We start from the raw sequence: 22,100 nt of genomic DNA, 5'->3' as shown, positions 1-22,100 counted from the left end.
GGCAGCCCGGCCCGGCCCGGCCCGCCCGCACCTCCTCCGCGGGGGCCCCCGGAGGTAAGCGACTCCCACTCCGCGAGTCCCCCTCGCCGTGTGCGTGTGTGTGTCTGGGGGGGTCCCTCTCCCTCCCTGTCCCGCACAGCCTCCCCGCCCCCACACCCGGGTTCGACTACAGAACTGCCCCCCGCGGCGGCAGCTGCACCCCGGGTCTCTCCTCCACCCTTTCCAATCAAGCCCGGGGTCCTCGTCTGCTGTTTGGCTTCCTCTTCTGCTTAGCTCCTCCCTCTACCCCGGGGATTCCCCCCCTCCCTCGCCCTGATCCCTGCTGCCTCCGTCCCGAATTATTGTCTCTGAAGTCACGAACTCTTTCCACATCAGGACGCCTCTTACACTGTCCATCCTTGTTTGTCCTTCCTCGTCGTCTGCGCTCCTGCCCCAAAACTTTCCCATGACCTCCGCCTGTATCCCTTTTTCCATTTTGCCCCTTCCCTCCGACGTCTCCGCGCATCCCCGGCACTGGGTTCTCGTTCCCGGAGCTAAGGATTGCGGCCCTCTCTTCCTCTGCTGCTTCTGATTCCATTACCTCACCGCCCCCCACCCAGCTCCTGGCTTCCAAGAATTGCCTGTGCCCCTCTCCTTAGGATCTCGCCGTCATTCCCAGGGTATCACGTGCGTTCTACTTTGACCTTAATCCTTCCCCTTCTCTGGAGTGCTTTACGATCCCGGTAAGTTTCTTTAGCTTCCGATTCCCCCTTCTTATTCCCCAGCCACTGGAGGTTTGTTCCCATAGAAGAGAGATCTGACAGTGCCCCTTCCGTTCTGGATTTCCAGCCTTGACACTTTCTCCATCAGGTTTCCAGAATGTTGCTCACCCTTGTGACACTTGGCCCTGTCTTCCCTGTGGTCTGTATGTGTTCTCTGCCCCACTCTATCTCTACATACCACTTATTTTAGGATCAGCTAAACCTTGAACTAAGGAAAAAAATGTGTCGGGAGGAGGGGGAGCCCCAGCTGTCTCACTCAGGCTTTTCTGGCAGAAGGGTGTTTCTGAAGGATGGAGCAAGTTTTGAAGATGTCCCTATCAGATTACGCTTTGTTGACTACTCAGGATCAGCCACTAGGAGGGATGAACAGTCCTGTGTGGAAACTGACTGAGGCTGTGAGAAATTTTGTTTTGGATTACGTAATTTTAGGCTTGTCTTAAAGGGATCACAGAATAGAGTGTCTTCCCACCCCTGTCCAGATCCCAGAGGAATCAATTTACTGTCTGTGGCTTACTGTAATAGTTTTGGTTGATGCCATATGAGCTTAGGGGCTGGGGTGGAGTTTGGGGGTAACTGGGAAAAGGAACACGAGATAATGGAAAGAGCTTGTACAGTCAGGTCGAGATTCCTGAGTTCCATATGTGACTTCCTCACTTGACCTCTAGAGTGACCTTTTTGGGAACATGCTCCACTGTATAGGCATCAGTACAGTAAATGGCAAATAGGATGCGGGCTGTGGGGGAAAAAATAAACTCAGTTTGTTTACAGAACACTCTATAAACACTCAGACAAAAGGTATTTATTAGTAGTGGTTTAGTTGTCCTGAGAATTTTCCTCCGTCTCGGTCCCTCTGTTGGGTCTTTCAAGTCTACGCCCAGGGCGGTAAGTCCGTTTGAGAGACAAGCTCCAGGCCCACTTCCTCCACCTGCCGTGCTTTGTCGTCCCGCTGCATCAAGCATCAAGTTGCTGTGCTGTTCCTTCTGCAGCGCTTGACCCATAACTCCAGATTCCGTGGGTGGAAAGTATGTTTGTGGGCAAGCCCTTCGAGGAAGCTGGCTGGAAAAGAGAAGGTGGAGCGAGCTGGGACTTAGAAAACTGGTTGCTCCCTTGTGTGCCATGTCTCCCTCTTGGCCTGCGATAATGACGAGGGCCCAAGGAGTTCCATTCATCTTCCTCCCCTCGGCCTGTTTGAAAGTCTTCTCGCTACCTGGTCCCTCTTTTTCCTTCTCCCTTGTCCTCCTCGTTGACCAGAGTGCAGTCTGCTCACAAAGCCCCCTGCTAGGAGCGGCTTCGCTCCTCGGGAGCACCCTCAAAGGGAAATCGTATTGCCTTGGTTTCCCTGCTGCCTTCTCAGAGCTGGGTCCGCACCGCGTGGTGCATGAGAACATGTTTGCTGAACACCATCCAAAGCAGCAAATTGAGGTTCTTTCATTTGGGGAAGAGTCTAGGAAGGACTTTTCAGTAATTGGCACAAGACAAGAGAGGGCCCCGTCCAAGTGCGTTTGTGGCTTGCAGCAGGAGGCGCAGTTCAGAGAGAGGCGAGGAGACAGGTCGCTTTTCCTGTCGTCCGGCTGTTTCAGCAGAGGCTCCCAGAGCTGGCTTGGGCTGTCTGGCTGGATCTGCTTAGACCAGCTCCGTGGCCCCGCACAGACAGTTCTCAGACTGATTCAGTATTGACTTAGCTATCCTGAGACCACCGCCCTCCCTCCCCTCCTGCTGGTACCTTGAGAATTCCCTCTCTCCTGATGCCAACACCCACCTCGGGGCTTTAGGTGAGCATTTACCTGGTTCCTGGTAGGGCGTGAGCCTGCTAGGCCTTGCGTTTCTACAAAGAAAAAGTAGCACCCAGTGTCCATCTCTATCATTGAGGTCAAGGGGGCAAGATGAGCTGCGACCTCCTTAAAGCAAGGCTTGAACTAGACCTCAAGACGGAGGGGGAACTTCTTAACGGCAGAGCAGGCAGCCCAGGGCCATGTGGAGTCTCTGGAAGAGCAACGTCTTTTTGAAAATTGTTGTTAAAGGTAAATGCGTACCTGGTAACAAATCCAAAGGTACGTAAGAGCTTATGATGAAAATCAACAGTCTCGTCCCATCTCCTTCAGAGTTAACCTCTGAATCAACTTGCTGGTTACTTTGGAAGGTTTTCACCATAGCTTTAGGGAAAATGCTTGTGCCTCTATTTCTTAATTTATTAATTTTACAGAAGAGGGTTTAGCTTTAGAGGATTTATACCGCCCGTTTATCTGATTATGCCATTTTTATTTCTACTGGAAACCTTAAATAACATATTCGAACCCCCCCCCTTTTTTTCCATTAACTTTTAACAGTCTCTCTTAACTACTCCCCTTGTAGGATGAAGATGCTGGCTAAGCTTCCTTTTTTTCCAACTCATATGATCCATCTCAAAGAGATTTTTTAAAGGGAGGAGGAAAATTGAGGTTTCCTATCTGCTTGGAGGCAGAGCACTAAATCAGATGATCTCCTAAAGGCGATTCTGTGAGCGTACAGGAACATATAAAAACACGAGGATTGGTCTGAACCTATTCCTATTTATCTAGTTCGTGGAAAAGATTCGGGGATGAGCTGGCTGAGGGGATTGATTCGGAGCTCTTGCCCATCCTGTCCTAGCAGAGACGGGTCCAGTAAGCCTTTAATGGAGGCCAGCGGAGGGCTGTTGGCCTGGAATCTTTCGAAGTGATGAGAAGCGGGAAGCCAGCCTAAGTGAGAGCAGCCCTTCCCGCCAAGCAGGGTCCTCTGCAGACACTTCAGTGCTCAAGCCACACAGAACACGTGCCTGCAAACACCCTCGCTGTCCTCTACAGCTGCTGCTCTGCTCTGCTCTGCACACCCCTGATGCTCAGATGAGGGTTCCCTCCGTTGCCCAGACATAGCCATGGGGTTCAGCCAGTTGTCAGCATTCCCACCTCCCTTTCCTAGAAGCCAGCTGCTCGGCCGGGGTGGGAGAGGCCTCTTCAGTCCCCTGCAGTCCCACTGGGAGGCCAGGTTAGGCTCCTCGTGCGAAGTGTGCAGCCTCAGTTGTCTGAGTGTCTCTGAGAGCCGTGGGAGTCGTTTCATATTGAAGGTTTAGATTCTTACTATTTTCCTTATTCTCTGACTTACGAGGAGAAGGGTGATAAGTACAGGATCTCTTCCTTTTCCTTTCGCTTTCTAGTTCTTTCACTTTCTTTAGAATGTTACTTGTCAAAGCTGTATTTTCTTAGCATTTGAAAGTGAACGAGTTAATACTAGGGACTATATCTGGATTTGGGGTTTTAGAGAATCCTTTTCCTATTTTTTTTATTGTCTAAATTGCCAAAACAACTTAAATTCCTTCAATACCTATTTCCCCACTGTCTCGCTTCAGCTTCAGGCAGTCCCCGAGGCTCAGAGAGGCCACCAGGATGGAGGCCCAGCTCCAGTTTGGCAGTTTCTAGTGGCAGAGCTGCCTGTGTAGGAGAGGAGTGTGGTTCCCTGGGGAGTAAGGGCTGCCAAACGGGGCATCTGCTCCGTGGAGAAGTCCCCTGAATACTGTGATGGGGGCTTCTTAGCTGAGCCTTGGGATGAAAGAAATGGTGTCCCTACCTCCCTTCTTCACTGGGAAAGGCAGCAGGTGTGACCAGATGGGGCAGACACCTGCTGCATCTCCTAGTGAGGTCTGAGATGCCGTAGGTGGGAGAGCATCTGAACCTCATTTCCCATGGAAGTTTTGAAAAGTGGAGTTTGAGGAGCTTTTGGTGACTTGGAAGTCTTTGCAGCAGAGGAACAGGGAAAAACGTACCAAGCATGGAGAGATCGAGGGGAAAAAGTTGTTTGCATAAAACGATCGAGGCTACCGTGTGAGTTGCCAGGTAGACCTAAAAGGTAGTGGTCCCAGTTGAATTAGAATGACCTTCTGGTGCAGACTGCCCTATGAAGGTGTGGCGGGGGATGAGTAAAGCTTCCTTCTTATTCCTGTGCAACCCATAGTTGCGAGTAGAGACAGATCCACACGGGCAGCCATGCTGGTTCTGCTGCTCAGCGGGCACTGCGTAATCTGGGGAGAGCAGAGTGAAAGGGTTGCCACCTTTCTCACCAGTGCCAAGCTCAAGCTGCGTCAGGGACATTAAATTCAGGATGAGCTCTTGCTGGACAGAGTCGGGAGAGAGACAAAGCAGAGTGGCCTTTTTTGGTGATCTCTGAGAACAGAAGAGTCCGCATCTGTCTTCCTCCAAGACTTGAACGCTGTTGGGAGGCGGGAAGCTAGACTGCACACTATTGGGGAGAGGAAAGTAACCTTGACTCTTAACACGTCGGAGGGGCAGTGAGGGACACTGGAAGGGTGGCAGTGGGAAATGGGGTTCCCCAGAGTGACTAGAGAACCCGTATCTGGAGCCTCCTTCCACCCAGAGCGTGTGCACCCGGCTTCACCAGGGTCGAAGGCGATGTCTCTGATGGGTGGGAATTCACAGCGTCCCAGCTCTGCAGTAGCCTCAGACTCACTCCATTCGCCTTTTCATGAGGAGGCCTCCGAGCCCGTTGCTGACCACAGCCAAACGCTGGCCAGGGGTGGACCTGGCATTGACAGCGTGCCCCTCCCGGCCTCTGCTTTGAGATGCCCTCCTGTTTGCCCTGATTCTCCTGATCGGGATCATTCTGAGAGGGAAGTAGCTTTTGTTAGCAGCGTTCTCACGCAATTTCCTTCTGCGAGTCCGTCCGGACAGGGATTCTTAGATGTGCGACTCCTGTGCCCCTGTACTTCGGACATTCTGGCCCCGTGAGTGCCAGCCTGATTTTGTCCTGCCTTCTCACAGCCCCCAGGTCTCAGGGTGTGTGCGAGAATGGGAAAAGTAATGCTAGGGTAGCCGAGGGCTGTCAGAAATGTCATGGGAGCTTTTCAGACGGTGAGGTACCTGTAGCTCGGTTCCCTTATAAACACATACTTGTTTACTAACCCTTTAGGTGATTAGGATTCAACTAGCATTTATCAAGTGCTACTGTGTCCCAGGGCCCACGGTCTTTATACACGCGTGGAGTTACCATTCCACATGGCAGCAGCGAGAAGTAGATAGATATGTCTTTCCCATTTTGCAGTCGAGGAAACCGAAACTCAGAAGATGCGTGGCTTGCACAGATTTCCACATCTCATGATGGCGGAGCCAGGATTTTGAACCCCAGCCTTTCTGACTCCAAGTTCAGTACACTTTCCGCTTTACTCCAGCTGCCACGGCACTGGAGAAGAGGGGACGATGTCACGGAGTCAGACACATGGCACTTCAGCTGGGCTGCTGATGCTGGTTTTAGAGCCTGGCCTGGTATTTGCTGGCCCTTATTCCTTGGGACTTTTGAGTCTGAAAGGGAATGTAAGAAAGTGTCTGTAACTAGAAAAATACATGAAGACTTTAATACTGAGTACAAGTGAGATGCTCAGGACCTGTGCATGGAGTATCACGAGTAAGGAAATACAGTTTAAAGAGGAAAAGAAAAAGGTTATTGACAGGCATTTAAAGGGAGACCCGGGACGGGCACAAAGATAGAAACGTGTTTGAAGAGGTAAGGACAAGGGAATAAGACCCGACTTGCTTCAGTCTACCTGAGGAATTTGTAAACTTATATAAACATAAGACATATAAAGCAACATTTTGCAAATACAGGTTAGGAACAGCGCCAAAGCTGGTTAACTTAACGCAGGGGGAGTGAAGAGCAGTTAGTGAGGAGAGGTGGCGGTGGTCGGGGAACGGTTCCTGGCAGCGAGTGACTTTTCATGTTTATTTGTTTGTTTGTTTGGTTTTTAATTTTTCTTATGGTGACATTGGTTAACTAAATCCAGTAAGTTTCGGCTGCACACTTTAACAGTAAGGCATATATATATATATGTACACTGTGTGTTCACCTCCCATAGTTAGATTTCTTTCTGTCACCACATATTTGACCCCCTTTACCCCATCTACCTCCCCCCTCTTCCCCCACGCCCACTTTTCATCAGTTTTTAAAGGAGCCCAGGAAGACAGAGAGGAGGTGCCTGGGAAGGTTTCATGGCGAAGGGGAGGCCTGAGGGCAGTGCCACTGACTAACCAGCGCGTGTATGTGTCTCCCTCCCTGTCCTTTCTCCTTCCTCCCTCCTGTAGCCTGGAAGCCCGAAGTCTGGCTGTGGCCATGGGAGACACGGTCGTGGAGCCTGCCCCCCTGGAGCCAACTTCTGAGCCCACTTCCGGGCCACCGGGGAATAATGGCGCCTCGCTAAGCGTCATCACGGAGGGGGTCGGGGAACTACCAGTGATTGACCCTGAGGTGGCCCAGAAGGCCTGCCAGGAGGTGCTGGAGAAGGTCAGGCTTTCGCACGGGTGCGTGACCGTCTGTAGCAAAGGCACCCCACTGGAGCTGGTCAATGGGGAGGGGGTGGACAGTGAGATCCGTTGCCTGGACGATCCACCTGCCCAGATAAGGGAGGAGGAAGATGAGGTGGGGGCCACCGTGGCCTCGGGCACAGCCAAGGGAGCAAGAAGGCGGCGGCAGAACAACTCGGCCAAACAGTCTTGGCTGCTGAGGCTGTTCGAGTCCAAACTGTTTGACATCTCCATGGCCATCTCGTACCTCTACAACTCCAAGGAGCCCGGAGTGCAAGCCTACATCGGCAACCGGCTCTTCTGCTTTCGCGACGAGGACGTGGACTTCTACCTGCCCCAGCTGCTTAACATGTACATCCACATGGACGAGGACGTGGGCGATGCCATCAAGCCCTACATCGTCCACCGCTGCCGCCAGAGCATTGACTTCTCCCTCCAGTGTGCCCTGCTGCTCGGGGCCTACTCCTCAGACATGCACATTTCCACTCAGCGACACTCCCGTGGGACCAAGCTGCGGAAGCTGATCCTGTCCGACGAGCTGAAGCCAGCTCACCGAAAGCGGGAGCTGCCCTGCTCGAGCCCAGCCCCTGACACAGGGCTGTCCCCCTCCAAGAGGACTCACCAGCGCTCTAAGTCGGACGCCACCGCCAGCATAAGTCTCAGCAGCAACCTGAAACGAACAGCCAGCAACCCCAAAGTGGAGAATGAGGACGAGGTAAAATTCCTGGGGGGTCAGAGGGGCAAGGTGGCATGGAGACAGGATATCTGCCGTAGGGTCACTGTGTCCTTTTCTCTCCTCCTCTCTGTTCCATTTCACCGATAAAAGCGTGGAATGTGAGAACGGAAAGAGACCTTAGAATTCACGTATTCCGACTGCCTCGTTTTACAGAGGAGGAGCTCGGAGACCCAGAGAGATACAGTGACTGTCTCGGGTCACAAAGCTGATAGCAAGGCCGATAGTCCTTCCTGCCCCACGTTTTTGCCAAGCTGCACTGCCATTCCGTTAGCACCCCACTTGCTAAGGCCTGTGGCGGGGACCCTGCCCAGCCTGACTCAGAACCGGGGATGTCGGCCAGAACCTGTCAGAGCAGCAGCCACGGGCGGGAGAAGGGACCGTGTGTGTGTGTGAATCGGGTGTGTGCTGGGAGGGGAGGCGTTAGGAGCTCCTTCATCCTCCTGCACCCCTCCTCGTGAAACCCTCTCCCCCACGCCCGGAAGGCCCTGCTTTTTGTTTTCGGGAGGGCGTGGTTCATTCCCTGTCACCGAGGCATCTGCAGGACCCTTTCTACCTGCCTTCCTCGGGGGACGGGGTCGGGGCACAGGGACGGCATCTCAGTCTTTCCCAGATCACTGGGGAGAAGCACAGAGGAAAGAGGGATGCGGTCTGAGCGGGGGGAGTAAGTCTCGGGCAGACCCAGTGTGGAGAAGGAGCTGCAGTAGCCGCTGGGGGGTCCACTTAGGGTACAGAGCGAGGAGGAGAGAAGCATGTCATTGGTTACGCCCACCTTCCATCCCACGTCTGGACAGATAGCAGGGGAAGTTGCCCAGCGGACAGCCAAGTGTCAGTGACCTGGCGCCCCGGCCAGACAATGGTGCCCAGTCCCCCCTCTGACTCACCACCAGCCCCACTCCCATCCTGGCCGCCAGCCCGGCTTGGGAAAGAAGGGAGAAAAGAAAGAATTTGCGCTTGTTGGAAAATGCATATAGCCCTGGGGCCGGCATCTGCCTCTGTGGGGCGCATGACCACCCATGTTTGGCCGCAGTGGGGCTGCCTTCACCCGGAGGGAGGTCGGAGTGCATAGGGGAAGGAAAAGGCGGGCGGGGACCGCGGGCACTGCAGAGCCGCTCGCTCTGGAAATTTGGTGTTTATGATGATTTAATAACAGTGAAGCTAAAAGAGCTAATGTTTATCGAGCACTTATGTGCATCCTGTCGAGTACTTCACATTCCGTCCTCACCACGACCCCAGGAGGCGGGCGTTACTCTACCGGCAGATGGTGGGGCAGGCAGACGGGCCGGGCAGACGGGCCGAGAGAGGGTAGGCGGTCTGCCTGCGGTCTCTCACCGAGTGAGTGGCAGACCAGGCCTCACGTTCCGGCCGGGCTCCCAGTCGTCCAGCTGATCTGTCTTGGGTATTTCTCAGCGTCTGCTTGCCCAGGGTCCCGGCGGTCAGTCGTTTGGGGGAGGACAGCCTGGGCCTTGGCCACCTAGGCCTCCACCCCGCAGAGGCAGAGCCCCAGTGTTCCCAGAATTCGAAAGGACCATTTCATTTCTGATTGTGCTTGGCAGGGAAGCCCAGGGCCGTGAAGGGAGAGCAAGAGCCACCCCGATCCGGCGCGGTCACGCGGAGTTGGGCGCGCCCTGTTGGGGACAGGCCTGTAGCGGTGTGCGTGACAGCGGCGGCAGTGACCCCTGCGCCCCTCGTCAGGGCTACTCTCTGTGTGTGTTCTGCAGTCCTCATCTTAGGGCCAGAAACGCTGAGGCCTTGAGGCTTTGCTCACTCCGTGCTTGTCCCCGGTCCCTCTGCCTTGCACCTGACTCCTGCCCGGGTGGCAGTATGGGCGACACACTGAGATGCAGGTGTTCCGTGAGTGCCTGGGTCCTGAGGGCGGCTCCTCCAGCCACCGTCTTCCCAACCTGGCCCCTCTGTTGTGGGACACTAGATCCAGGGAAGGAAGGTGGTGCCACACCCCCAGGCGCTCCTAGGTTATTCGATGCAGGCAGAACAGGACACCCGAGCCCTCTGCGGCTCCTCGGGAGATGTGCGCGAGAGGGCGCACAGAGCGTCCTGCCAGAGCCTGCGCGCTGAAGTCCAGCGCCGAGTTCCCGCCAAACCCCTCTGGCATTTCGAAGACGTGTCTCTCAAGGTCTTCGTCCCCCAGACACCGAGGGAATTGGTAGGCCTTCCACGCCTCCTGCCATGCGGCATTCGTGCTCTCAACAGGCAGTCACTGAGCTCGTCCACATAGAGCCCTGTGACAGAGGCGGTGGGGGGGGGGCGGGAAGAAAAGCTGTCCTTCCTGCAGGAATTACAAGGTAACACGGACCCCAGCATCTAGGGTACTGTTTAGTTTGCGCCTCTTGGTTTTGTATCCTGACACTTTACTGAATTTATTAATTCCAGCAGTTTGTTGGTAGAATTTGTGACTCTCATTTCCCCGCGTATGAGGAGGACGTGTGCCGCTTGCTGAAACCAGGCCCGTCGTGATCTAAGTCTGGGCAGAGACTTCTTGGGAGAGGCCCTGGCTGGGACCTGACACTGGTCTCATCAGCTCTCCTTGTGGGTGCTGAACTCAGTCCTGCGCCCCTCGCCTCTAGGGGCGCTCGTGATCCCACCGAGGCTTCTGTTTGGATCAGGAGCCTTTTACCACCCCCTGCACTCGGAGGGCTGTAGACTGCTTTCTCTGTCTGCCCCATGTTCCCGCAAAGCCCACCTCTTCAAAGCAGTTTTTATCAGCCGAGCTGGAGAACTCTGCCCAGGCGGTCTCCCTTCCCATGCGTAAGCAAATGGTAATGAACTTGGCATCGGGTGCAGGGAGCAGGGTGATTTAGGTGCCACGCCACAGCCTGCCCCACAGACACTCGTGCTGGACCAGCTTTGTCAGGACTCGGCCTTTGTACAGAGCAGTCTGCTGCGTGTGGCGCTGCAGCCCGTAGGGTGTGATCACGGCTTCTTGGCCTCAGCCTCTCTCCGTGGAGCTGACTCAGGAGGAGCAGTCGGGCCTGCAGAGTAGGGGAGAGGGGCAGGGCGTGCACTCCCTCCCCGCCCCCAAGGCTGGTGATGAGTCAGAGGGGACCTGTCTGTGGGAGACGCAGCTGGAACGTTGCCCAGGGAGACAGCGTCCTGTCCACTGCCCCTCCCCCACCAGCTCATGGGGAGAAACCGAACCACTGAGTCACCACAGACTCGCACCCTTGCTGCCACCTCACCCAGTGCGGGGGCGGAGTTGCCTTGGGAGTCTGGCTTGGCCTCCCGAAGTGCCCTTCCCCCAGGCCCTCCAGGGGGAGGCCTGACTAGGACCTCCAGCCAGAGCAGAGCCAGACCGTGGAGCTGAGGCCAGCAGATGCTTGAAATGCCGCTTGCAGAGCTGAGTTCAGTGATCACTGCTTCTGCCCCCGGAGCTTGTGGGGCTGTCTCTGGAGTCAGGCCCCTCCTCTCCGGCAGGATCCTGAAAAAAAAAAAAACCACACAAAAAAGCTATAGCCCTTTTCCCTGTTCTGCTCACGGACCCCAGTGAGACCCAGGAGTGGGTGAGATGCGGACAGACGCCCTGGGCTGGGCCTGGGACAGCTGCCGCCCAGCACTCGGCTTTCTCGGGTGGAGTCAGCTAGGACCCAGCTCCCAACTTGTGTCAAACAGTCGCAGTGGAGTGTGTGTGCGGGCGTGGGGGGGGGCGAGGCCTGCGGAGGTTCCTGGGTGGGAGAGGTTTCCGTTCTTTACTCCGGCAGCATCGAGCTGGTCCCTGCTCGTGCCTCCGCGGTGTCCCTCGTCACATGCTTCCAGGTTGGGGTTCGGCTTCCCGGGGTGGTAGGAGGCTGATGAGCGACCGGATAGAGCCAGCACTGACGGTTTAGCTCCTCTGCTTCCTGCCGGAAGTCTCAGGAACCCGGAGGACCACGAGGTTCTGTCGGGCCCTCTGTGGTCTCCACGGGAGAGGGTTCAGTCGAGAGCACGTGAGTAGGTAAAGGGAAAGCAGGGACGTTTGGCAGTGCAGTCACCTCCCTAAGTGACCAGCTTTGGGGTTTAGACCCAGAAGGAAGACGCAGGCAGAACAGAAGGGAAGGAGTGGAGAGCAGAGGCCGCTGTCCCTTTAGCCTTTCCGACCTCAGGTCTAGCCAGCCTGCCGGTCCCCCACTGTCAAGAAGCTGGGCAAGGGCGTTTCTGGGTCGACTTCCTTTCGGTGAAGCAGGAGGGTAGAGCTGCACCGGAGACGCGGTGCGGTCCAGGTCGGAGCTAAATCTTTGCCTTTGTCTCTCCTCCCCCACCCCCCACCCCCCGGCCTTTCCCAGGAGTTCTCCTCCAGCACCGAGAGTATTGATAATTCATTCAGTTCCGTAAGTGGGGACAGGCTGGGCTGGGTGGCAGGCTCCCCCCATGGCTGCATTTCCTCTCCGTCCCCAGATCTTCTGAGCCCCTAGGCCAAGGCTGGCTTTCAAAGGTGCCTTTCTTCCTGGGACATCAGCCCCTCCCTCCCAAGGCCTCCCAGACCTGAAGGAGTCCCCTGCCCTGTCACCAATGCCCAGAGCCCAGGCTCAGTGGCGACCACAGTGTGACAGCCCCCAGGTCCTGGGGCTCTAGAACAAACAGCTGGGAGAGAGGTAGAATTCACCCCTGGACTGGAGCTGAGAACCCTTTCCCCACGGCCTCTGCCATCAGACCATCAAATATTTACTCAGTGCCTTCTAAGTGCTGGGCCAGCTGATCCCAGAACCAAGGAGGATTTGGCCTGAAGGCAACTTCTATCTCCCCACAGCTGGTTTTTTTTTTTAACTTCGGCCACATTTCTTCTGGGTCTGAGGTCTTCCCTTTCCCAGCTTCCTGCCCAGGCTGTGCCTTAGTTGTCACTCCTTTCTTGTTCCCGCTGGACGAACCCCTGACCCTCCGATCCCACGGGGTCTCGGACTCTGGTGCTGGGCAGAGACGTGAGAGGAAATGCTGGTCCCTCTACATTTTATTTTGATTTGTCTATCCAATCCATTTTCTCTGTTCTGCGCTGACCCCCTTTCAATCATGGTTCCCATCTCCTCCCACGTGGCAGGGCCTGTCTCTTGAGGCCTGGGGTCACATTTCCAACATGCTCTCGTAACTTAGGGGCCCCCGCCCCAAACACTGATTTGATGGGACGGAATTCTGCCTTTTCTAATCTGAGATGACTATGAATTGGTTGGGGTGGAGGGTCTTTGAGACAGTGACCATTTGCCACCTGAGTGGATGGATTAGGGGATCAGGATGAATCCTGTTAGGCCTCTGGGATATTTCCAGGGACCACAGAAGCCTAGTTCTATTGTCCTCCTGTATCTCTTTTCAAGCCTGCCTCCTAAAGCATTCGTGACTGATTCAGACACCCTGGTTCATTGTTGTGTGGGGCCCCAAGCCAGCCCCCGTGGGGCAGAGGCTGAGAGGCGAACCTGGCTCTGCACACCTGCAGAGATAGGTCTGGTACTGCCCAGCTTGCAAAAGAAGCTCTTTTTTGCAGTGTGAGGGAGTGAGGGTAAAAATTCTCAATCAGGAAACTAAGCAAAATACACAGAGAGGGAGAGAAAAGCCTGGTGAGTGAGATACTGTTTCTATGTGAGGAGGAGACGTCCTTATCTGGCCGAGGGGAGGTGGGACTGGGCGCTGGGTGGCCGTCCTGATAAATGCCCCTTCCGGTAGACCAACGTGGACCGGGGAAAGAGCCCCTCTTCATGTCTAGCTGTATCCATCCCCCACACACCCCAGACTGACTTTATCCTTTGCGGGGGGCACCTGAACTGCCCGCATGTGGAGCCCAGCTCACAGCAGGGAGCAAATGCGGGGACCCTACTCCTGGGGAAGAGGACCCGGGGGAATCGCTGACAGAGACAGGCCTTCAGGGTCATCGTCAAGGGCCGAAGCAGCTACTGCTTCCCCCGCCCTCGGGCCCGCGCCTGCCGCCTGCACCTGCCTTGTCTTGCCCGTTGATTGTCCTCGTCAGTGCCAGGTCTGCTCGTCCTCCCCCGTCCCTGCATGCGCGGCGACCTCGTGAGAGGTGTGGGGTGGAGGGGGATGCGTGGAAAACACCACCGGCGTTCGAGTGGAGCACGTCCCCCTTGGAAAGGAGATGCTGACTGCACTCTCCCGCCTCGCCTTGGGGGCCCCGGCAGAGCCCCAGCCCAGGGGGCCTCCCGGTCTCGAAACGCGCTCAGCGTAAGCGGCCCTGGGTAACTTCTGGGAGTTGTCCCGTCCCCCCGCCATCTTGAAGCCTTGGGACGGTTCCCGAGGACGTCCGAGAGAAGAGGGGCGCATCCCAGTGACCTGGGCTCCCCCCGCCCCGTACCCTCAGGAAGCAGCCCGTGGAGAAGGGCTGTGCTGGCTCTTCGCCCTGCTCCCGACTCAAGTCGAGGGAGTGGGGTGGGACGTGGGGCTGAGCGGCAGCCACTCCCCTGGAGTTCTCTGGGTGCTGGGCTCCCTGGCTCACTTGGCCAGGGGTGACAGAGTGGGTGGGCCACTTCTTCCTGTGGTTTCTCCACCGTCTTCCACTACACCCCAACCCTCTGCAGCCTGTCAGACTGGCTCCTGAGCGGGAATTCATCAAGTCCCTGATGGCGATCGGCAAGCGGCTGGCCACGCTCCCCACCAAGGAGCAGAAGACGCAGCGGCTGATCTCAGAGCTCTCCCTGCTCAACCACAAGCTCCCTGCCCGGGTCTGGCTGCCCACTGCCGGCTTTGACCACCACGTGGTCCGTGTGCCTCACACCCAGGCCGTTGTCCTCAACTCCAAGGACAAGGTAGGCAGGTTCCGCTCCATGGCTGTCCAGGGCTTGCGTCTGCCCGGAGCTGCCCGCCCAGCATCCGACTCCCTCGTGGTTCGTGAGCACGTGTTCCCCTCGACTCTGTGCTGTGTGCTTCTGAGAGCCCACTCGTCCCCCCTTTCTGGGCTTTGGTTTTCTGGACCAGAGAGGCCTGGCTTTTCCAGCTCACCTGCAGCCATGTCCCGGGAGAGAGTCGCTCCCCGCCCATCCACACGGTGCTTCGGGGAGCTCCCCACCCATCCACACGGTGCTTTGGGGAGCTCCCCGCCCATCCACACGGTGCTTCGGGGAGCTCCCCACCCATCCACACGGTGCTTCAGGGAGCTCTCCTCGTTTCTGGACCAGAGAGGCCTGGCTTTTCCAGCTCACCTGCAGCCATGTCCCGGGAGAGAGTCGCTCCCCGCCCATCCACACGGTGCTTCGGGGAGCTCCCCACCCATCCACACGGTGCTTTGGGGAGCTCCCCACCCATCCACACGGTGCTTCGGGGAGCTCCCCGCCCATCCACACGGTGCTTCGGGGAGCTCCCCTCAGGCCCTCCCGACCTCGTGGGCTTTCCCAGCACAGCAGCAGGAGAGCGGTGGGGCCTCTTTCTAAGCCCTTCAGTGAGCGGAGTGGGCAGGGCGGAGCGAAGCCCGAGTCTCGCTGGGGAGACCCAGCGGAAGCTGTCTGCCGGTCGGAGCCAGTACTGGTGGTCAGGCTTCTCTTGCAGTAGTGCTGATGGTCGGAGCGCCGCTCGCGCCAGTGCCCGGCTCTCTCCCAGCCTGTGTCTAGGACGAGCTCCCGGAGGCGTCCCCGGTTGCAGCTGATAGTTTGGAAGGGGTTCGCCCAAGTACGTCACCTGTGCATTCTGAAGCTCAGCTGAAACATTTTGAAGACTTGTGTCCTCTCTCACCTAATTCTTCATAGAGGTGTTCAGAGGACAGGGTCCTGCCCTACAGTGGCATTTGCAGTGTCGGGACTGACGGCTGAGGGTTGGCGCTCGGCGTGGGCAGCAGGAAGAGTTGTGCGAACTGCTCAGATCTGGGAACAATGGCGGCAGCGTGTCGCAGATACTTTCCTCACTCCGCCGCCTACCTCCCCAGGCTCCCTACCTGATCTACGTGGAAGTCCTCGAATGTGAAAACTTCGACACCACCAGCGTCCCTGCCCGGATCCCCGAGAACCGCATCCGGAGCACCCGGTCCGTGGAGAACCTGCCCGAGTGCGGTATCACCCACGAGCAGCGGGCGGGCAGCTTCAGCACTGTGCCCAACTATGACAACGATGACGAGGCCTGGTCCGTGGACGACATAGGCGAGCTGCAGGTGGAGGTGAGGGGGCGCCAAGGAGGCGACATGGGGGCACAACCCCTGTTCCCCGGGAGCTTGCGATACATTTGAGACCAGACAGCATACCCTGGGGCAGGCTGAGGCAGGCGCCCAAATGGAGGGGGTAGACGGAAATGGGGATCAGAGGGGAAGCTCCGAATGCTCCAGTCTGGACTAGACCCAGGGTGGGGCTCATCTTCCTGCAGAATGTACGGAGGAGCTCAGCCCAGCAGGGTGAGCACCTGCCTTATAAAGTTGTCTTAGGAAAGCAGAGAGTGATAAGCCATGCATTTATTTGTTCGTTCGAGAACTGTCTGTGGAGGGCCGCCTTCGCGCCAGCCCTGGCCCCTGCCCGCAAGGAGTTGATGACCCAGTAGGAGGGAACCAGGCCAGCCGGCAGGAGCTGCGTGCTGTAGTCCGGGTTGTCTGGAGGGCGGGGCGTTATGGGAGCACCCGATGGTGGGGGCAGCACTTAACTCTAGACTTGGGGTTGAACACACCCCAAAGGATTTCCTGGAGGAAGTTATATCTCAGCCGAGGCCGGAAGCTGGATACGAATTAGCTGGGCTGAGCGTTCCAGGCGGAGGGAATAGCATGTACAAAGGCTGGAAGACTGGGCCCGTTTTAGGAACTGAAAGAAATTTTGTCTGGCTGTGATGTGGTGCGAGGTGGGAAATGGCGAAGAAGGAGGCTGGGGCGGCCGGCTGGGGCCCTGGGAGAAACTTGGACTTCATTCTGGCGTAGGGCACAGAGTCAGGATCTCAAGCAGGGCTGTGACACAGCCACAGCTCACTTTATGCAAGGACAGACTCTGTCTTTGAGCTCGCAGGCCAGATGGGGACATCGGACACGGACGTTTAAGAAAAATTTATAAGTGGCGAGCGGAGTTGAGAAATGCTCTGGTGCGAGGGAGGGAGAGGAGCGGGCGCTTGACGTGGGCCTCGGGGTCGGCGGAATAGTTTACGGTTCTGGAGAGGCGGGAGGTAGGGTTGGGTGGCTTAGACTGGAGAAGTGGCTATGGGACCTACGCTGGAGAGGGCCTGTCCTGGACCCTGAGGGAGACTGCATCCCGCCCCTTGGGGAGCTCTGAGCATCAGACGGAGCATCAGGCCGTTGGGGCAGTGGTTTGCAGACGTGAGCCCTTGGGCGTCTCCAGAGAACTCGGTGAAAGTTCAGACTTCCAGGTGCCTTCCCAGCAGTTCTGCTCAGGATCAGGAGTGTGTTTTAGGGGCGTTCCAGGTCTTTCTGATGCAGGCAGCTCACACTCGAGGGCGGATGCGGGTGCTTAGGCAGTGGCGGGTCCAAGCGGTCAGGGTGGCGTGTAACCAGGGGAGGCTTTGGGAGCGGTCAGGAAGGAAGGGATGGTCCTGACCTGAGGTGGCAGACTTACAGGGTGGCCTGAGGCGGGTGAAAGACGTGAGACCTGTGCTTAGCACTTCCGACTGGCCACCCCCGCTGTCCCCAGCTCCCCGAAGTGCACACCAACAGCTGTGACAACATCTCCCAGTTCTCCGTGGACAGCATCACCAGCCAGGAGAGCAAGGAGCCTGTGTTCATCGCAGCGGGGGACATCCGGTATGGCCAGACCACGCTATCGCTGCGTCCCTTCCTCTCCGGCAGCCTGTCTTTCCCTTCTCTCTCTCCTTACTCTTCGTGTCCTGGGGCCACCGACCTCGAGGCAGTGAAAGCGCAGGCGGAGAAGGTGCTAGGTCACTGCAGAAGGAACTAAATGTCCAAAGGACTCAGAAGGGATGAGCGCACCAGAGGGCGGGATTAGAGCAGCTTCCTCCGCGTGTGGGGGCCGCGGGAGTCTCAGGCCAGGTTTCTGTGGGTGCCCAGAGCCAAGGAGGCAGTGCGGGAAACGCCGCGCACACAGGGCGTAGACAGGGCCGCGAGGCTCTGCGTGGCCCCTCCAAGCGAACGATGGTTTCTTCCTGCTAGACGGCGCCTCTCGGAGCAGCTGGCTCACACCCCCACGGCCTTCAGGCGGGACCCGGAAGACCCCTCTGCAGTCGCTCTCAAAGAGCCCTGGCAGGAGAAAGTGCGGTGAGTGTGGGCGGGGGCCCCTTAGCCCGGCAGAGCTCAGAGGCAGCCTCATCGTCCCCCAGGCCCCCGAAGTCGTGTCCTCGCCCTGGCGTCACCCTCTGCGCCACTGCTCTTGTCTTCGCAGGCGGATCAGAGAGGGCTCCCCCTATGGCCATCTCCCCAATTGGCGGCTCCTGTCAGTCATTGTCAAGTGCGGGGATGATCTCCGGCAGGAGCTGCTGGCTTTCCAGGTGTTGAAGCAGCTGCAGGTAAGAAGAGGGAAGGAGAACGAAGGGGAACTCAGGCCACCTGCAGCCCACCTGAGGTGACCACGCAGGGTGCTCCCCAGGGAGCTCTGCTGCGGACCCGCTTCCCGCCCAGCGCTAAGCTGGATGGATGCAGGTCAGACCCGAGCTGGGGCCCCTTCCCCAGTGACCTGCAGAAGTGCAGCCGCAGGAACAGCTCCACAGCGGCCTCTTGTGGCCCTTTGGTGATCTGCACCTGCTCTGATCGCAGATCTCAGGGTCCTGGCTTTGTCCTTCAGTCAGAGCTCCCACTGGTCCTTGCGAGTGGGTTGCCATGTGTGGAGATGTCAGTCCGCCGAGCCTCTGGGTCGGTCCTCGCCAGTAGCTCCACCTTTTAAATTCAGTTCTTTATAGACATGTTTCATTTTCTAGAGAACTTTTTTATGAATCTAAATCCTTTTCCGTCTTTTCTCTATTCTTAGAACTTGTGTTAATAGCTCCATTCTCGCCGCTTGTGACGTGGCCGTGGGGTTCCCTGCTCTTCCTGCCTTTTTTGGGCTTTGTACCCATAAGGCGCCTTTTCCCACATACTTTCCCGTGTCTTTTCAGGCCCTGGACTTCCTTTCAAAACTCCCTGGTCCTCAGTGGGTTTTACTCGATGGCCTAGAATCCAAGGCTGCCAAGGTTGGGGACAGGGGGATCTGAGCCTCCTCCGCCAGTTTGGGGGAAGACGATGTCCTGGTGCTTCTGTCTCCTCACAGTCCATTTGGGATCAGGAGCGCGTGCCCCTGTGGATCAAGCCGTACAAGATCCTTGTGATTTCGGCTGACAGCGGCATGATCGAACCAGTGGTCAACGCTGTGTCCATCCACCAGGTGAAGAAACAGTCGCAGCTGTCCTTGCTCGATTACTTCCTGCAGGAGCATGGCAGCTACACCACTGAGGCCTTCCTCAGCGCCCAGCGCAGTTTCGTGCAGAGCTGCGCTGGCTACTGCTTGGTCTGCTACCTGCTGCAAGTCAAGGACAGGTAGGTGAATTCCTGTCCTCACCTTAGCCTTTTCTCCAGGGTCCCCTCTGTCCCTCCGTGTGTCACTTTCATCGACTCGTCACTGCCTTCCATTGCCAAGATGTAAAAGGCGAAACAAGCAACATGTTTTAAGTGGAGACAGACGTGTTCACGTGCCATTCAGTGGAGGGGGCAGACTGACCAGCGCCGGGCGTAAGGGGCAAGGACAGGGCTTTATGGCGGAGCGAGGCCGTGGGCCAGCAGAGTCTCGAAGGTCGAAGGAGAATACGGACAGAGGAGGCTGGGGGGGAAGGGTGCTCCGGGCAAAGGAACAGCTCGGTGTGGGTCAAGCTCGGGCTTCACTGCCTGGCAGGAGACTCGTAGGCGGTGACGTCAGACAGGTAAGGTGAGGCCAGATTAGCAGGGCCTTTGTGGTGAGGCGGAGGAGTTTGATCTTGCCTCTGTGTAGTGAGTGCACCCTGTGGCACTGTGGGTGGGGTTGGGTATAATTGGGTCTTTAGTGACAAAGCGAGAAGCATGAAGCCTGGCCTGGGGGCGGGGGCTAATGACAGCGCAGAAGGCCGAGGGGGAGATGAGATGTGGCGGGACAAAGTTGAAACTCCCAGCTCTGGAATCTCCTTCCATTCCCACACAGGGTTTTCAGAACTTCTAAGTATCTGTTGCTTTGCCCAGGCCTGTCATTTCCAATATCGCATGACCTTTACGAGGCCCAGCTTCGCCTAGGGGTGAACAGCATGTCACACACAGATAATTCCACCCAGACAGTGACTCAGGGCCAGTATCCCAAATGCTCCTGCGGGCTGCTCATGGGGCACGGGCAGCTGCCCTGGGGAGGCAGAAGGCCAGCGGCTGGGGCTCCAGGGCTCCCGGCGACATGGCGGCTGTGAGATCTGGCCAACAGAGCAGCTTATCAGAGATCTAGCGTCTATTAAGTGCCTGCTGTGGCCTGACATTTTCACATGGAAACCAGCCGAAAACCCTGTCGGACAGGTGTGTCCCCGTGCCGGGACTCAGGGTCAGGGCGCTTTCAGAGCCTGCCCTCACCCACCTGGTCAGCCCTACACATGAGCCTGGAGGAGGCTCTGCGTTTGAGGGCTGAGGCGAAATGCGGTTATTTATGAAGAACTTGGCCACAAGCTTCAGACTGTCCCTAAAGAGTCGGGGTTTTCAATCCAGGGCCCAGAGGGCCTGGAGCTGAGCCCCGGTACTAAGTGGGCGTGGGAAGCAGGTGCCTCTGGGCTTTCCTTTAGGGATCGGGTGGGGGAGGGGTGCCAGGCAGCCGGTAGACCTTGCATAGTAACTCAGGAAAGAACACTGCAGTCAAGGCCCGAGCGGAGACAGCCCCTGGGAGGAAGTGGCCGCGGAGCACCAGGCTCCAAGCTGGGGCAGGGTTCAGACCGCCTCACCCGTACCAGGCCGCGTCCTGACCGTCTCCAGACGTTAAGGAAGAGGAGAAGCTGCCCTCCCTGGCCTTGGGGCCTTGGGCATAAAAGTACTTTTGTCAGGGCCTGTTCCCTCACCTGTGAAATGAGAGGTCAGACCGAGACATCTGGAACCTTCCTGGCTCTCCAGGTTGCGTCTCGGTGGCTAAATTTGCAAGATACTTTCCTAGAAGGGAAGGGACTCAGGTGGGACTGGGTCCTCCTTCTGTCCCCCTTTCTTTGGCCAGTGAGACCAACCCCAGAGAAGGTGGCCTCAGACTGCGTGCTCTCAGCCTAACAAAGCCTCTGCTGACTCTGTGGAACGGGCCCAGCCTCACATGCTTAGCATGTTAATTGTGCCCCCTCCTGCTGGCCATTGTGTGGGGACCACAGAGGCCTGGGACCGTCTCCCTCTAACTTCTGCAGCGGGAGAGGTGTTTTGTGTTTTACGCTGCAGTGACTTTACCAGGCAGTTAACACTTGCCCGTGCAGCCCCCACGCTGTTTCACACGGAGACTCCCCAGCCCGCTGCCCCCTGCGGGGGGCCGTGGTCTGCAGGGCTGGTGGGAGTCACTGATAAGACACAGGTAACTGGGTTCTGGCCCGAGGCCTCCCTCTGAGCCTCTGTGACGGCTGGCTGGGGCCTCAGAGCCTTCTTCCTTTGCTTCTGGGTTTTCTACTAGATTGGAATCTGGGTGCTAGAAATATGATTTTTTGGAAAGTTGAGGTAATCATAAACTATTTTATTGTTAATAATAGCGATTTCAGACCCCACAGCCGTTGTTAGCAGTTTACATTGATTTCCTCTTTCCAGAGCCAGCTCTAGGCTCTGGGAGGCGGGGCCAGAGTTACAGGCAGCAGGAAACACGATGGGTGTCATGTGGCCGGTGTGTTACAGCTTGAGGCTGCCCCCTCGGTCACTTACTGCCGCTCCTTCCTCTTCTCTGACCCCCCCCACCCCAGACACAATGGGAACATCCTTTTGGACGCAGAAGGCCACATCATCCACATTGACTTCGGCTTCATCCTGTCGAGCTCACCTCGAAACCTGGGCTTTGAGACGTCAGCCTTTAAGCTGACCACCGAGTTTGTGGACGTGAGTCAGGAAGGAGAGGTGCCCCACTGTCATGGGAGGGGGAGCTGATGGGCTCCCCCCAAATTACGGGCGAACAGAACAGAGCTGGCAGGAGGTCAGGGCTCAGTGGGGTGTCCTGGGAGGCTTCCTGGCTGCCGAGAGCCGGGAAGGAGTGAGGCCTGGCGTGTTTGCGCCGGGGGAGGAAGGTGTTCTGGCCAACTGGACGCTGAGCCCCCTCATACCCACAGCTGTCCCCTACCCCCAGGTCATGGGCGGCCTGGATGGCGACATGTTCAACTACTACAAGATGCTGATGCTGCAGGGGCTGATCGCTGCACGGAAGCACATGGACAGGGTGGTGCAGATCGTGGAGATCATGCAGCAAGGTGGGGCTGGGCCGGCGGGGATGTGGGGTGGGG

At 57.1% G+C, this 22,100-nt stretch overlaps 1 protein-coding gene across 5 annotated transcripts in view; it reads left to right on the top strand.

Annotated features, from left to right (window-relative positions):
• Window positions 1-6: 6 nt before the first annotated feature.
• PI4KB (phosphatidylinositol 4-kinase beta) overlaps window positions 7-22,100 on the top strand; it is a 24,088-nt gene continuing 1,994 nt past the window's right edge. For 2 of the 5 annotated variants that reach the window (XR_001517621.2, XM_015595493.2), the window contains exons 1-11: window positions 7-54; window positions 6,866-7,799; window positions 12,095-12,139; window positions 14,327-14,554; window positions 15,664-15,891; window positions 17,354-17,463; window positions 17,830-17,934; window positions 18,059-18,182; window positions 18,920-19,185; window positions 21,570-21,702; window positions 21,947-22,067. Coding sequence is in view for 4 of the 5 variants with exons in the window: in XM_015595493.2 (XP_015450979.1) it covers window positions 6,894-7,799; window positions 12,095-12,139; window positions 14,327-14,554; window positions 15,664-15,891; window positions 17,354-17,463; window positions 17,830-17,934; window positions 18,059-18,182; window positions 18,920-19,185; window positions 21,570-21,702; window positions 21,947-22,067 (2,266 nt within the window). In the remaining variant the exon portion in view is untranslated. Of the gene's footprint in view, window positions 55-304; window positions 723-6,865; window positions 7,800-11,605; window positions 11,759-12,094; window positions 12,140-14,326; window positions 14,555-15,663; window positions 15,892-17,353; window positions 17,464-17,829; window positions 17,935-18,058; window positions 18,183-18,919; window positions 19,186-21,569; window positions 21,703-21,946; window positions 22,068-22,100 lie in introns of those variants that run through there. The other 3 variants (XM_015595494.2, XM_006919772.3, XM_025052283.1) reach the window with 3 other exon arrangements.

This window comes from Pteropus alecto, unplaced genomic scaffold (genome assembly GCF_000325575.1).
Source record: "Pteropus alecto unplaced genomic scaffold, ASM32557v1 scaffold106, whole genome shotgun sequence".
In the NCBI taxonomy this organism is placed as follows: Eukaryota; Metazoa; Chordata; class Mammalia; order Chiroptera; family Pteropodidae; genus Pteropus; species Pteropus alecto.
This window is presented reverse-complemented; position numbering and strand designations above follow the sequence as displayed.